Source organism: Micromys minutus, assembly GCF_963924665.1.
Source record: "Micromys minutus genome assembly, chromosome: 8".
NCBI classification, from domain to species: domain Eukaryota; kingdom Metazoa; phylum Chordata; class Mammalia; order Rodentia; family Muridae; genus Micromys; species Micromys minutus.
In genome coordinates this window covers 48,612,798-48,628,402 of record NC_137977.1, presented here as the reverse complement: position 1 = coordinate 48,628,402, position 15,605 = coordinate 48,612,798, and the positions used below count along the sequence as shown (strand labels likewise).

Genomic DNA, 15,605 nt, shown 5'->3' with positions numbered 1-15,605 from the left:
GAATTTAAGCTAGTCTACCTTCGTCCCTGGCTATAGCAGTGTGTGGGTTCCCAGGAATGCCTGCTGGGGTTGGGGGCTGAGATAAGTGTTGCGCTAGGGAAGGAAGGGAGAAGACCTGTGTGGTCCACTGGAGATATGGGTTGAGAGAGGAGAGGCTGAAGCAGGAGAGGAGGGAGAGGTGACCATTCATAGTTAGCCTACTGCCCCCCATATTTTGTCTAAAGATAGGTTACCCTCTGTCTTTTGCTTAAAGAATTTAATGCACTGAAGTTTAAGGTAGTTGCTGATAGGTAAAACTTACTGTTGCTATTTTGCCACTATTTTCTGGTTGTTTTTATAAAGCCTTCTATTCTTTCTTTTGCTCTCACTGTCCTTTTTTGATTTGGTATTTTTCTTTGATTTTTTAAAAATGTTTTTCCTTTCTTCTTTGGCAAATAGATGATAGGTTTTTGCTTTATGGATACAATTAAGTTTATGGAAAACATCTTATAGCAATATAGTAAATTTTAAACCTGGTAAAAAACTAAAGTCTATTGTTTATAAAACTTCTTCCTTGAAGGGACTCTAGCCAGCACAAGCATGGCAAACCTGGCTCTGTCCGGCCTCACTCTTCTTTCCCTATTCCCTCTGCCTTGGTTAAAACACATTAGATTATATTCCTAAAACTAGAAACCAAGGTGGCTTCCTTTTTTTGTCTATTTCCTCTTCCTGAAGCTGACTACCAAGACCCAGCTACCAATGTATTGAAGTCCAGCAATCAGAAGTCCTCTTTAGCTGCCCCAGTTAATATGCCCAATCAAAATGTACCACCACATACTAACATAGGCTTCCCCTTTTACCTTTATAAACTGCCATTTTTCTATAGGCCATGTCTGCCTTCTCTATCCAAAAGCAGCCGTTGTCCCCAACTCAGGGACAAATATTCTTGGCACCTCTTCCTTGCTCCTTTTCCCATTTTCTCTTGTTTTCTGTCTCCTGCCTTTGTCTCTTATTTTCTACTTCTTTTTTCCTTCTAGGGTACATAAATATCTTTTGTGCTGAGAACTCGGCTCCAGAGGTCCTGAGCTGATATCAATCTTTTACATTTCTACCCACATTTTCTGGCTTTACACATTTTCAAATTATGTACTTGTTTAACAAGTTACCTTGCTAATTTTAATAGAACTATTCTATTAACTTTAAGTTCATTTTTAGATTTTAAGAACAAAGACCTGTTTGGTTTTGTGTGTGTGTGTGTGTGTATGTGAGAGAGAGAGAGAGAGAGAGAGAGAGAGAGAGAGAGAGAGAGAGAGAGAGAGAGAGAGAGAGAGATTTTACATCATACCCAATACAGTAGCAAACACAGAAACTGTTGATTGCCTTGAGATTGATTTATCTGTTTAGAGCAGTGGTTTTCAGCTTCTGGGTTGCAACCCCTTTGGGAGTAGAACAATGCTTTCATGGAGTCACCTAAGACCATCAGAAATATCATATATTTACATTATAATTCATAACAGTAGCAAAGATACAGTTATGAAGTAGTAATGATAATAATTTCATGGCTGGGGGTCCTTGTAACATGAGGAACTGTATTAAAGGGTTACAGTGTTGGGAAGGTTGAGAATCACTGGTTCAGAGAGTAAAACCTGTGAGTTTTGATATGACCACCATGGCTCCACCATGCTGTCATTAATGTCGTGTTCTTCTCTCTTCCCAATCATAGCATGTGCATTCCGGTACAATGGGCTCTCCTTCGTCTACCTTATCTACCTCTTGCTCATTCCTCTGTTCTCAGAACCAACCAAATCAACGATGCAAGGTAAGGCCTTTTATTGTTCCCAGAAGAGTTATAAAGCTTGGATGTGCTTTTCACCATTCCTGGGGCTTGTGTTTATTCAGGGAGGACATCATCTGGGCAGCAGGGGTAGGTGCCCAGTGCTAAAACCACTATCAAGTAGAACACAACGATTTGCTTGGGTTACACACGTCATTCTTACATACGCAGCCATTCTCCCTATATCAGCTCCTAACTAAGGAGGCCTGACAGAAAATCTGGAAGTCTGTGGTTAATGAAAACTACTGCAGAGTACTGTCAATTAAAACAAGGCTTGTCACATGGTAGAGCTAGCATAAGCATTTAAATAATGTGTTGTTGCAGAGAATATTGTCACTGAAAAGAGCAGAACAACATGGGACCAGCCCACTGGAGCCTTGTGGTGGGAGAACTGGGTCGGAAGCCTGGTTTTCTGCCATTCCTTGCTGTTTCATCAGTTGAGTCTTTTGTTTCTTTGTTTTGCTTTTTTTTTCCCCCAATATGTTCCTTAAGAATATAATGATAACAGAAAGCAGTACTTTCTTTAGATAGTGTGTGAAACAGGTTCCAGTGGAGTTTTAAATACTTGTCTGTTGTTCTGTGAGACAGAGAAAAGAACGGTGACTGTTTCCTAAGGGTCTAATGAGGTAGCATTTTCTGGTTTGTGATGGCCCTTGGTGGAAGTCCTTCCACAGATATGAAAAAGGAACCTGGTGAAGTAAACTGCTTTTGTAATGCCTTGCCATTACAAGAAACATTGACTGTGCCAAATGCCGTAGGTGAGTGAAACGGCTGTGTTTTCATGGCAGGAAGAGGAAATTCAGTTTGTCCTGACCTTCAGTGGCGTGAGAAAGGCCATTGGTGGTGACGGCCTTTTAGTGATGGGCTCTTTTGGAGAAACAGCAAAGAGAGTGTGCAAAGGACAGAAAACAACTTCATCCTCCTCTTCCTTCCTGATTATAGGGCATTGCGTTGCCCATTTACTCTAGTAGTTAGAGCTACAGATGCTATGCCTATTTCCCTGATGCAGAAGATTCCATTACAGCTTTGAATTATGTGTTTATTAGACCGAGCTAAGAAGAGCTGCAGAAACAGAAGTTAAACAATAATTTCAGTGTTCATGGGACTCCCTTCACTGTAACCTCACACTGAAGAGGTCAGCATAGGATTTCTGGCCCCCGAAATGAGATTGTTATATATTGGCAACTCCTTTTCCAGGGTTTGAAATGCATAGTGCAAAGGAAAGTTTGGGGAGCAGGCAGAGCACAGTCCTTTTAAAGTAGATGCTTTGATGTGTTCCCTTCAATTGTCTGTTGCTCTTATGTCAATGTAGAATCCCATTATATGTGGAGATAAGTAAATAAAATCGTCTTCACCCTTGTGTGACAGCTCTTAGATTTTCTTTTTTTTAAATCCCCCAATAGATAACCCGAATCTCTAACAATTTTAGAGGTGTCCATTGGGCTAAACCTAGTCCACTGGGCCCTGACACTCTTCAGGGTATGGCATATACAACACAGAATAAAAACCTCCCAAATTCTCCACATGTGCAGAAATATCCTGTAATTGAAAAGTTACAAGGTCAGTGTGCAAAGAAGACCACAGGTGCCTGCTGATTCTGGTCCCATCAGAAGAGAAGGACAGAGCAGGCTTACGAGGAAATCCCTACATCCGCTTTTGGAAGCAGCGTCCTGGTGTTTCATTTTTCCCTTTTCCTGCATTTTAGCACCAGGAAACATGACTGATGTTAACCTAACCTCATCTGTTTGTTTACTTCTGTAATATACGTGATTTTTTTTTCTTGACCTACAGGACACAAAACCCATGCATTTACATTTCTAGAGACTCTGTGCAAAGACAGAGTGGGTGAGTTAGATACTTCTAAGTGGTGTGAGGGCCTGCATGGAGCCAATGGGCTCAGACTGTCAGAGAGGAACAGTGTGGCTTCTCAGGGCAGGGCTCAGCCTCAAATGCACAGAGCCATGAAAGTCTGGGTTCATAACCACATCTCAAGAACCAGCTGACAGCTACATTAGCAAAAGGTTCTCATCAGACTCTGCACTGTACCTGCTGGGAAGCTCATGGCCAAGTCCTCATGTGAATTGGAATTTGTCCCAAGAGCTGATGCCGGAATGCCTCCCTAGGATCCAGTGTTAATACAGACATGCTCCTCTGCTTTTTGCTCTGTCTCTCTACTTGTGTGGATGGACGTCTTTGCTTATGTGATTGGGCTTCCTTTCAGTGTGCTTACAGAGCTGCCCGGTGTGTGGGGAACATCAGTGCTATGCATTACCTTATATATTCTTTCATGTGGTTCTTAGACTGATTCCAGATGAACAATTGTGGTTCGTTAGGTTACAACCATCCACCTACTTTGAACTTGGTGTCAACAGCAAGACGAAGACTATCTGAAGAGGAATACCTTTTGCTGCCTGGGTTATAGACTGCACTGATAAAGAAGATGATTTATATGCCCAAACACTAAAACTTCTGTTTTTAAAAGCTACTTTGGGACTGGATCCCACAATCCCCTTAGAGGACATGTTTCCAATTACTCAGTGAAGGGAGCTTTCTATCACATGTTGATGTCATGCGTTGACCCCACCACATACATAAACACCATGGTAATAAAATTGTTCAGGAATTCATTATACACAACACATGGAACTATCTGATTAGGGAAAATAAAACTTATATAGTCAGCAAATTCTTGATTTGAAATAAAGAGCTACTGGAGAGGAGAGACAGATACTAGTAGCTAGCCAGGGAATCCTTTCTGCAACAGCCGTGTGGACCGACCACGTGGCTATTCACTTACTGGTGGTTCCAGGAGCTCCCTTCTCACTGGGGACTCTAAAACAGCAGTTCTCAGCCTGTTGGTTGCAACCTCTTTGGTGTTTAAGGACCCTTTCACAAGGGTCACATCCGATGTTCTGCATATTAGACATATACATTATGATTCATATCAGTAGCAAAGTGATAGTTATGAAGTAATAGTACAATGATGTTATGGTTGGGAGTCACCACAGAGTGAAGATCTGTAATAAAGGGTCACAGCATTAGAAAGATTTAGAACCACTCCACCAGAGTTTTGTCAGACCTGTTCCTCTTCAAACGGATTGAACTGTACTTCCCCGCACTCCCTGGGCATGTTTTCTATGGAAAGCAATAATGAGTTTAAAGAGGAAACATTGGGAAGGGCTTGTGGAAGACTAGGAAGCTCACTCATTAAATGGCTCAGCCCCTTCAAATGTGTTATTATCTCAGTAGGACTGAATCTTTTGGGGTTCTAACCTAAAACATGAATGACTATAGGTATGTTATAAAAGAATATGAAATACAAAAAATTCATCAAAAGTGATAAGAAAACCAAGAACCTGGACATAATGTTGAAACAGCATTGACAATTAGCTAGGAAGTATGTTGTGTGAATGTGTGTGCATGCATGTGTGCTTCAGTAGAAGAACCATTGGAAACTGCTAGAACCACAGCATCCAGACAGTGCATCTGTATGTAACCCAGCATTACTAGTCATGCCCATGGGAGTGTCATTCAGATGCAGTGGTCTGATGAAGAGCTCATGGTAGCTAATGTCTGGTGGTGCACAGGCTTAGGGATAATGGTCTTCATTGCCATTCATTTTTAACATGGCTGAATATGTCTACTTCCTCAAGGATGTGAGTTCTCAACTTTCTTCCAGAATAATCTCCTCTAGAAGTCACCTACTTTGTCAGATTGTTCTCTGAAATGTCTTATATAGTATGTAGAGCCAAATAGGCTTCTTTGTAAATTACCTGGGTTCAGATATTTGCTGATGGCTGCACAGAATAGACTGATACAGTAAGTGCACAGCTATTTCCCTCTACACTCACGAGCCACTCTCTGTTGACTTTGCTCCTTACCCTGGGCTTCCCAAGCAGTGGCTCTGTACCATCTAGTGTGTTCTGTATGCTCGCAAGGGCTGCTCATCAAAGCCCCTTTACCTATATCAAACTCTTCTAGCTTCACTAACATTATGTTTTTATCATCCAGAAGGCAAAGAACCACAGGTTGCAAATAAACAACCTTGCCCTGAGGTTCACTGGAGCCTGAGCAAGCATTAGGCATAAAGGTTACCTGAACTTTTTGATCTTACCTTAGATGAATACAGTGTGCTTTTTCTCTCTTGTGCATGACCACCAAAATAGTGGGGGATACACTGCTCTGTTGACTCTTGTGCCTGGTTTGTGGGAGACAGCCAGACAATGTTTTCAGAATGAATTTACTCTAGTGCCTTGTGCTCAAGTAAAGTTTGTGAACCATTACCTCTGTAACAGCAAAATAATACAGTAGGTCATTGCATGCACAGGTCCTCCGGAGACAGAAGCACAGAGTACAACAGGACATGGAACTCTACTGTTTGCAATTTTATTAGGATCAGAGAGACACGAGTAATTGAAGACCGCAAGTCTACTAAAATGTTTTATGTGTTCAGTTACAATGATGGGCATTTTATTTAAGCATGTGATACTGAAGGAGAGGAAATGAGAGCTTTCTTGCTGTTCATGAACAGAGTGTGCTGGGTTAAGGACTGAAACAGGTCCCCATTAAGTTCTTTAACTAGTGTGTAATTAACATCACATGGCCCAGTGTTGCAAATTTGGGAGGCTCTAAGTTTTTCATCCAGGCACACAACAGGTTGCTTATACTGTATACTCCGAGGACAGTGTGCTGGTAAACATAGTTTGTATTTTGTTCAGATGGGAGATGAGTGTTTAAAACATGGTTTTAAAGAAGACCACAACAAGGGCTTATTAAACACAGAGTTTTGAGATTCGCATGGTTTGTTTCGGTGTCAAGTAATGCTAGATCCAAGCATCTGACATGTAGAACATACTCTCATTAGTGGCTATAGCTAATCTTCACTGAACGACTCTAAATATTCTTTCTAAACAACAGCAAAGTATTAGGTAATTTTCTAGGTTCCTTATGTTTTGCTCCTAGATATCTAATAATATTTAGGCTAATTGGCCTATTAATAGAGAGTGAGTAGCAATGTCTCCTAAATACATCTGATTATTTTCACACATTCGTTAATTTAATTCTCTCAGTGAACCTTTTTTTAAAAAACAACTTTATTTTAAAAAACAAAGATAAATGTACAGATTTTAAGCATTTTTGCATAAAAGTATATGAATACTTTTTTGTCAGTACTTGGTCTTTTTTAGATCAGTGAACTCTTGATATACTGTATTATTAAAAACATTATTACATGGTGCCGGAGAGATGGCTAGACATTTGGAGCATTTGTTCTTGCAGAGGACCTGGGTTCAATTCCCAGTACCTCTGGATGTGGTGAGTCACAACCATCTGTAACTTGAGTTCCAGGGGATTTGATACCTTACTCTGACTCCTGAAAGCACTGAGCACATAAATACATGCAGGCAAACATTCATCCCCATAAAATAAATAGATAGACAGACATACAAACAGATGATAGACAAACAGACAGACAGAAAGACAGACAGATATAACTATATTGTCTATATTGCATGTAGAGGCAGAATTCTAAGTAATACTGTGTGCATGATTTCTATAGTGTTCTGACTCATGCCTTGGACAGAACTTAGTTCTATCAGGTTTCAGAAGGAAAGAAGGAAGCCAAGTTAGTTAGTGAATACTTTTGGTGGATAGCTAATTTGGCTCTGAGCACATAGGTCTGGAAAGACACTATGAGTCTATTTAATGGAAATGTTTTTAACATATTGGTGTGGATTGATGGCTTATTCGTACCTTACATGGACAACATATCACATTAAGTGTGACTAGTTTTGCCTTTCAACAGATGTTAATCAGAAGACTGTCTGTCCTTCATGAGGCACTGTGTTGAGTTTTGTGGAGGATGAAGAGGTGTAGAAAAACTGGCATTTCCCTGGAGCGGGCCTTTCACACCCTGTATTTTGTGCAGCTGGTCAAGTGTTGGCTTTCCCAGTCTAACTGCCTTTGGAAGCTGCCTATTTAAGCCCATCTAAGCTGTTGCTTTCATGAGGTGAATTCAGGGTTCCCCTCATCTCTGTCTGGAGACAAAAGAATGAAAGCTGTGGTAGAGAACTGCTGTCCCTGTGAGAGGAGTCTGACTCAAGTAGCATTCACATTCAAGGTGGATATGATTAAAACTGGACACTAAATGGGTTCTGTTGATTTCAGAAGAAAAGGACAGAGTGCTTTGTTTAAAGAGAATCTGAGGTTACTGCTCATTGTGAGGGAGACAGTTTGATGTTGACTGGAATGAAGGCTATAGTGCTGATACACATTACAGATGTATATACTGCCATGATGCTTGTGTGGATGTATACATGTGATCTTACTTGTTATCAGATGAAGCATCCAGGCGAGAAGGCAGCACCCTAAGACACTAGTTGATTCTAGAACTACCAGAGGCCAAATAGTATCCTCAAGATCCAGTTTAGATGTGGCTGTGGTGAGATGCTCTTCTGGTAGATAGCAGTAAGTGATGCAGGCAACCTTCATTGCCATTTGTACAATCCAGACACTGCATTAATAGGCAATTGTTCTAGTACAATTAGAAGTGAGCCCACAGTCTGGGAGGGAGACACACATCCATCTGCAGTGTGATGTTTGCAGTACATTGGAAATTGATGTCTGTTTGCTTAGCTCTCTCTTGGACCATTTCCAGGTTACATCCTGTTTTACATGTACTTTATGCTCATTGTAACTAGTAAGATTTTAATGCATACTATCAAACCTTTAAAAAAATCAAGTACTGACAAAAATGTATTCATATACTTTTATACAAAAATCTGTACATTTATCTCTGTTTTTTTAAAAAATAAAGTTGTTCAATTATAAAAAAGAAATGGCAACTTCTGTACTTAAAGTCCTTTAGTGGATATTTGGCCCTCAATGTGTATGGATTCCTGGAGGATTATTGGATCCCTAATTCTTTCCTAAGAAAATTTATGGAACACAGGTTACCAGACACCAAGACATCAGGGGGCTCAGCTCAGATACCATATTTCTGTCTGTGTTCACCTTAACCAAACATGCCCCATCTCTTCCCTTCCCCCATATCCTTTAATTCACACATTAGCAAGCTTCCATTTTTTAGATTGTAGCATCCCCACACCCCATGCCAACAGTGTGTACTCAGAGACAGACTGGCTACAGACATGAAACCACCCCTTTCTGCAAAACTTCTAACTCTCCTTAGGGCCCTGACATGCTGTCTGTCTGTCCATTACATCATTAGTAATATTCTAATAGATCACTTAACCAAAAAGATCTACCCTGAATTGCAAAACTTCACACCCAGAGGTGGATGGTAGACAGGTACTTCCTGGGACCATGAGTTTTCTGTGCTCCCTGATGGTGGCAGCTCCTTGTGGAGTTGGCAAAACACAGAGAACAGCCCATACTTCATCATTGCCAGTAAGATTGCCAAGGAAATGGCAGAAGAGCTCCAGAATGCCGCTTTTGCAGGGTTTTTGAAGAGTTTTTTTGATGTGTGGCTTGCAGAGGTTTTGCTCACCTTTTCATTTAAGATAATTATGAATAGCTTTTCTGTTTTGAATAAATTTTGTTTTGTTATTTGGACTGAGAGAATAGTTCCTCTGGTTCATCTACTCATATTTACACCCTAACATTATCATTGTTATTTTTCTTGCTTGATTGGATCTCTTGCAGCTTTGGGAAGGCAGGGGTAGAGAGAGGTAGAAAATGAAGGGTTTTCTTGTGTTCTGTTGACAACTATAAGCAGGTGGAATTTGCAGCAGGCTATGTTAACACTTGTAAACTTTTGCCAATGTTGACTTGGAATAATCAAAAAGAAGAATATATTGCTTTATGTAAGTCTGAATAGGGCCGTACTTCAGCAGAAAGTAGTCCTAATCTTCTAAATTATATAAAAATTATATAGTTTATATATCTATATTATATTTTATTATGAATAAATGACATAATCTTATAAATCTTTTTAATCCCCTATACACATCCAAATTAACTTATTCCAAGGTTCTGACCCAGTCTACACTTAGCCATATACTTACAGCACCCTGAGAAAAGAAAAATGGTGTTCAGTTTCTCTACTTAAAGAGGCAAAGAGGTCTGTAACTTGTAAAGCTGTGTTTAGACATTAGAACGGAAATAGTAGCAGATATTTAAAACAGCCTGCATCTGGTTTTTGTTATAAATAGTCTTTAGACCATTAGGCTTATTATTACTACTATGTTTTACTATGTCATAATAAACCAAATGGCAAGAAAATATTTAATTGGATAAATTATTCGGTAAGTGTTTTATTGCCAATAAGATCAGCTCACCACCCAAAGGAGTGTTAACCAAAGTAATTAGAAGTCTGAGTCTCTATTTTGGAAATTGACTATAGAATGTTTAGGGTTTCTGTCCTTTTGTAGGATGGGGCAGGTTATTATCCCATTATTGTTGAGAATTTGGCATGCAGGCAGCAAATAGGACTTTTAGACAACATGATTCCTGGTTCAGGAAACAGCAGGTTGTGTTAGTGCATAGCAACAGAAAGGATTATGAATGTTCCACACATTTATTTGGCTCTGACAAATGGTGTCTATGAAGCAAACTCACTATTTTGATCATAACGTGTTTTTTCATTTGAACTGATTTCAGTAGGTTGACCTGTCCTTCACAGTATGATGCTTTGGCTCTTCACAAACATTTCTTATCATCTTCCTGGTCAGACCTTGCGTGAGGCTACTCACCTTGCAGTAGTGAGCAGGACACAGCTCAGGACACAGCTCCAAAACCTGTTGGCTCTGCACTGTTAGGCAAGCGACAGAAACTTTCACTTTTCTGTATTCTCTGTCTGCTGAGCTTGGCATGTTCTCAGATAGAGTTGCAGAGAGGCAGCTTCACAGGTGATTATGAGCCAGCTTTGTGATGTAGATGCAAGAATAGCTGCAGAGAAGCTTTCTGGTTTTCTATTTTGGTGACCAAATAGCTGAGACCAAAGCTTTGCTTTGACTCAGAGCTTTAGGGTCTACTGTCTCCATTGTGTTGTACCTGGAGAAAGGCAGAGAGAGCATCAGAGGGGTGCGAGCTATGATGGAGGAGGAGGCTTATCTCTTGGAGCCCAGTGGGGGCATTAAGATATAACACAAAAGGCATAGTACCAGTGAGTGCTTCCTGCAACAGGACTCTACCTCTTCCTAATTCTCCATTGACAAGGTTAGCATCATCATCCCTTCTCTGGAGCCGTTGATTGGGAGCTGGGGGGGGGGGTCATCCAATCTAAACCAAGAGGCAACCATCACTCTCCTCTGACTTTAAAAATTCATTTTCCATTTAAGAATATTCCACTGAATGTGATGTGTTTACATATTATTTGAGTCTTTTTTTGTTTTTTGTTTTTTTAAAGAAGTTTTAAAACTAGCTTGCTTCGGAACCTGCAAAAGACTATGTTTGAATTTGCTTATTAGTCAGGATGGATGCATTATCTGTGCAATTCCTCTTAAACATATCCGTATATCTAGACTTGAACAGATGTATGGGGAATAAAGTCTCAAGATAAAACTTTACATTGAGCTCTGAGGCAAAGCTATCTATAATCACAGGAAGAATGAGCAGGTGGTAGCATGCTTGCTAGAATCCAGACAAGTATTCTTCTGCCCAGTGTCTCCTCAGTCCTCACACACCATCAGGGTCTGCTGAGTAATGCTGGAGGCTAACAGGCTAAGAAGTTAATTTACTGAGGGAGTGCTTCTAATATGAATAATGCAGTGATCCATGTAGATACTCCCTACCCCCCCCCCCGTATGCTCTTATAAACAACAGTAAAAATAATTGCAGACCTTATGCATGCCCTCCCCTTGCTTGCATTTGAACGCAGAAGTAGACATCATTGAACTGCAGTTTGGTATACGTTTTCAGTATCAAGCAGGAATGGATGCTGTCATCAAGCATGTATTTGCTTGCTTTGGCTAAATGGGTGCTGAGCATCTGAAGTGTGTAGTGGAGCCACGATCCTTTCAATCTCGAAGCTCTGGAGTGAGACCCTCCCTTCTCATCTTTCTCTCATCTAGTTCTCAATTTTACTTATGTGCATATTCTACACTTGAGTTGCAAATGCTAGAGACTCTGTAAGGTGTTTTGGAATAGGTCCCCACAGTACCCCTAACAACCTAGAAGTGGGGCTATCGTGTTTTAAAAGGTGGCATGTGATATCTGGTGTGGTGGCATATGTTATGGTGTGCTGTGTCACCCACTCATTCTTCTGTCACTGATGAAATACTCAAGTATTTTATCAACCTACAAACAGGAGAGGTTGAGCTTGGCTCATGGTTTCAAAGGTTTCAGTCCAGGATTGGGTAACTGTGTTTCTCTTGGGCCGGGAATGATGCGGCACGTCATGGTGGGAGAGTGTGGCATTGGGTGTTGTGACTTGACAACCAGGAGAGAAGGGAAAACAAGAAAGTACAGAGCCCCAGGACCTAACTTTCTGCTAGATCCCAACCCCCTAATGTTTCTACCACGTCCAGATGGTGCTGTGGAACAGAGACCAAGTTTTCAACACATGGGCCCTTAGAGAATATCATCCAAACTGTACAGTTGTCCACTTAGACTTAGCGGTTGCCTCCATGACAGTCTTTAGGGTGTCTTTTTATTTTCCACAGTAGTCTGTCTAGTCCTTATCCGAGCTCCTTTGGGAACATATAAAGGAAGGCCACCACTGTCACAGCATTCCTGGGGACACCTGGGATCTTCAAAATGAAAACTGTTCAAATGCTAGGGAAGATGGAAAACTTTTTCTCCAGTTATTTGTGGGAATGTCATGACTTACTGTAGTGAATTTTTGCCCAGATCCCTCACTATTTAAGATCTGGGCATTGACCCTCCTTCTGCCTGGGCTGTTAATCAGCAGAAGACTCATTCATATCATAGCATCTCAGCTGCAAAGGTCTACTTCACCCCAGGCTTTCCTTCTCTGCTTTTGAGTATGGCTCCCATCTCCATGAATGGTCATGGTAGGTTCCATCATGTCCCCTTTCCTAATTCTAGGATAACTGCATGGCTCCTCTCTCGAGTTTTTGTTTTATTTGCTTTGTTTTTTTTTTGTGTGTGTGTGTGTGAGATTATCTGGTACAACTGCCATACTTAGTAACACCCTAACTTCTCATGCTGTAGTACCTTTTTTCTTTCCATACCAGCTTCTAACCAATCACTTGTCCTGAGCATATGCCTATTAAAGCACCCACTTGTGAGTCTTTATCTTGAGGTGTCTCTTTTCATAGGCATATTGGCAATTTAGTAAGTTGTACATGCTACCATACATCTTCTGTTGCCGTGGAGAGCAGAAATAGGGACTATTGAGGTAGAGGACCCCTGGGGACCCTTTTATGGAGTCAGGACAACACAGATCACAATCTACATAGAGCTCTATCCAGAGGGTAGATGAATGGTGAATTCTGACTCTTGTTTTGCTGACTGAAGATGAATGCTTTAGTTTATGATTGCAAACCTAGGATATTAAAACACTCATTCATAAGGAGGTTGCACCATGCAGAAAACAGTAGAGGGTTTTAGAAATATATTTTAGACTGATAAGCAATTTCTGAAAGAAGACCCTTCCATATCTGTGCCTAATGACCTCTTCATGTTCTGTAACCCCTTGTACTTCTCAAACGTCCACATGGGGAACTTTGTTTTCCTTTCCCAAGAAGACTCTTCCTTCCCACATTATCCAACTTTCTTGAGTGTTTTCTCTTCAGTTCACACATCCAGCATCACCGTGGTTAGATCAGCATAGCAGATTCTGTTGTGGACCTATTTGGGATGCTTTGATCTCCACAGGGCATCTGTTCCATCTAGGACTAAGCAGTTGAGATGAGCCAAGGTTGCTCATATTGAAAGCTAGAAGAAGGCTAAGTCTTCCTTTTGAAACATTAAAGGTAGTTTCTTGATAAGGCATAGCCTGAGCAAACCTCAGTCAGAGCTAGTGGGATGGGTACCACCTGGCTGGATTCTGTATGGTGCCATATGCCGTTCCTCCTTCCATGGTGAATTGCTAGCTGCTTATGATATAGGCTAATTATTTATTTAGTACCAGACTCTTGTAACAGCTAGGCATGGTCAGGAAACAAAGGTGCACTATCAGCGTTTTCATTGAAAATGATGCTTTTCAACACTTGCCTAGTTGTTCTCATCAAACACAGAACAGCGCCAAGGTGCTGCTTAGGCTGCAAATGGGCAGGAGCAGGTCTCTCGTTGAAGCATATGCTAGTCATCAAATATTCAGCAGTCTGGGCTTTTACAAAGATGTTGTATAAGCCAGCACATGCACTGCAGGGAATAAGAACCATAGCCTCTGAAAACTGGGCGTGGAGGGCTTTGTGCTGGGAAATGGGAGGCTGGCTAGTTGGAAGGAGGGAGCGATGGGCGAGCGGTTGCTGGGGAAATCAAAAAATATTTGTGGTCCAGAGATTCGTCTGCTTTTTGATGTTGTGTGTGATGTTCTGACACAAATTAAGTGTAAAACTTAGTACATTCATCTACATGACAATTTAGCACAGGAAGATAGGAATAAACTAATTAATGCAATGCCAGTTTGTTCACCCCTGACTAATATGTCTGAGCCATCTTCATTTTTCAGCTAAAGTGCTGGAAACTAATAAGGCAACAAGAGAGAAATTGAAATAACCGTTATAATCTACCCATTCACTGGGTAGTGCGTGCCCTTAGGGCATATGCTTAACTTTATAAAAGATACTTTGACTTCTAAAAGCAGCTAAATTATCATTATCCACAAATTCTGCATAGTAAATTCATGTCTCTGCTATATTTGGATTGTAAACTTCAGATCAATATTCTAAGTGTCATCAGAGTCACCTTTAGGTGTGGCTAGAACCACAGATATTTGAGTTGCCTGATGCTTTTGCCGAGAAATCAGAGATTGGCCAAGTGGAAGGAAAGGAGAGATTTGGAAAATTACAAATATCTGTGGTATTTAAACTGTGGTATTGCTGATGTGCTATAAGATGAAACCCCGCTTTCACAAATGCTGCGTTTTCATGTTGTATTGCTCTTAGATAATTTTGTATTTTCAGTTGATCTTTATGATGTATCGCTGTCCAATGCTCCTGAATATAATCAAACTGTGATCTCCCTTTGAATTCAGCTCATATAACAACGCTGTTGGCTATAAGCCAAATGATGTAATTGAATCAACAGGGTGTATTAAATAATGTTCCTTTAAGCAAAGGTACATAAAAAGCACTTTTGAAATATTAACAGGTCAATGAAATATAGTTTGAGACTTGTGAGAACCCAGCTTTATATTCCCTTCTAAGCAACCATTGAACATTCTCTTAAGTATGTTGGCAGCCTGTGAGCTTCTTTTCACATGATAAGTCAACCAGGCATGTATTCTGCTAGAAGGTGAGGGCTAGTTACACTCAAACAAAAGACAGAAGAGGAAGAGAAATGTCATAGGACTTGCAAACTGTTTGTATTTTTCCCCAAGAAAAGCTATTATTGTGGCAGCCTGGAGAGTAATATAGCTTCAATTCTCTTTCTTTTGCTACCTGTTTCCTATTTTAGTCATGGACTCTATTTATTTTGTATTATTTTGTAGTAGTGTCTTCTGAGATCATGTGATGAAAGTTTCAAATGTTTGGCTTAAGAATCAAGTCTAAATGCGATTTAAATCATCACAGAACTGACATGTACAGCAACTTCATGTTTGCATGAAACATTCACTCTTTTTCCTTTATTTTTTCAAGGCAAGGTTTTTCTGAGCAACCCTGACTGGCTTGGAATTCACTTCATTAACCAGACTGGCCCCAAA

At 40.5% G+C, this 15,605-nt stretch overlaps 1 protein-coding gene across 4 annotated transcripts in view; it reads left to right on the top strand.

The window, feature by feature from the left end:
* Positions 1 to 15,605, top strand: part of PIEZO2 (piezo type mechanosensitive ion channel component 2) — a gene marked incomplete at both ends in the record, with an annotated part of 345,228 nt that overhangs the window by 57,142 nt on the left and 272,481 nt on the right. For all 4 annotated transcript variants that reach the window (XM_080920084.1, XM_080920082.1, XM_080920083.1 and 1 more), the window contains one exon: positions 1,703 to 1,798. In XM_080920084.1, the coding sequence (XP_080776210.1) occupies positions 1,703 to 1,798 (96 nt within the window). The remainder of the gene's footprint in view (positions 1 to 1,702; positions 1,799 to 15,605) is intronic.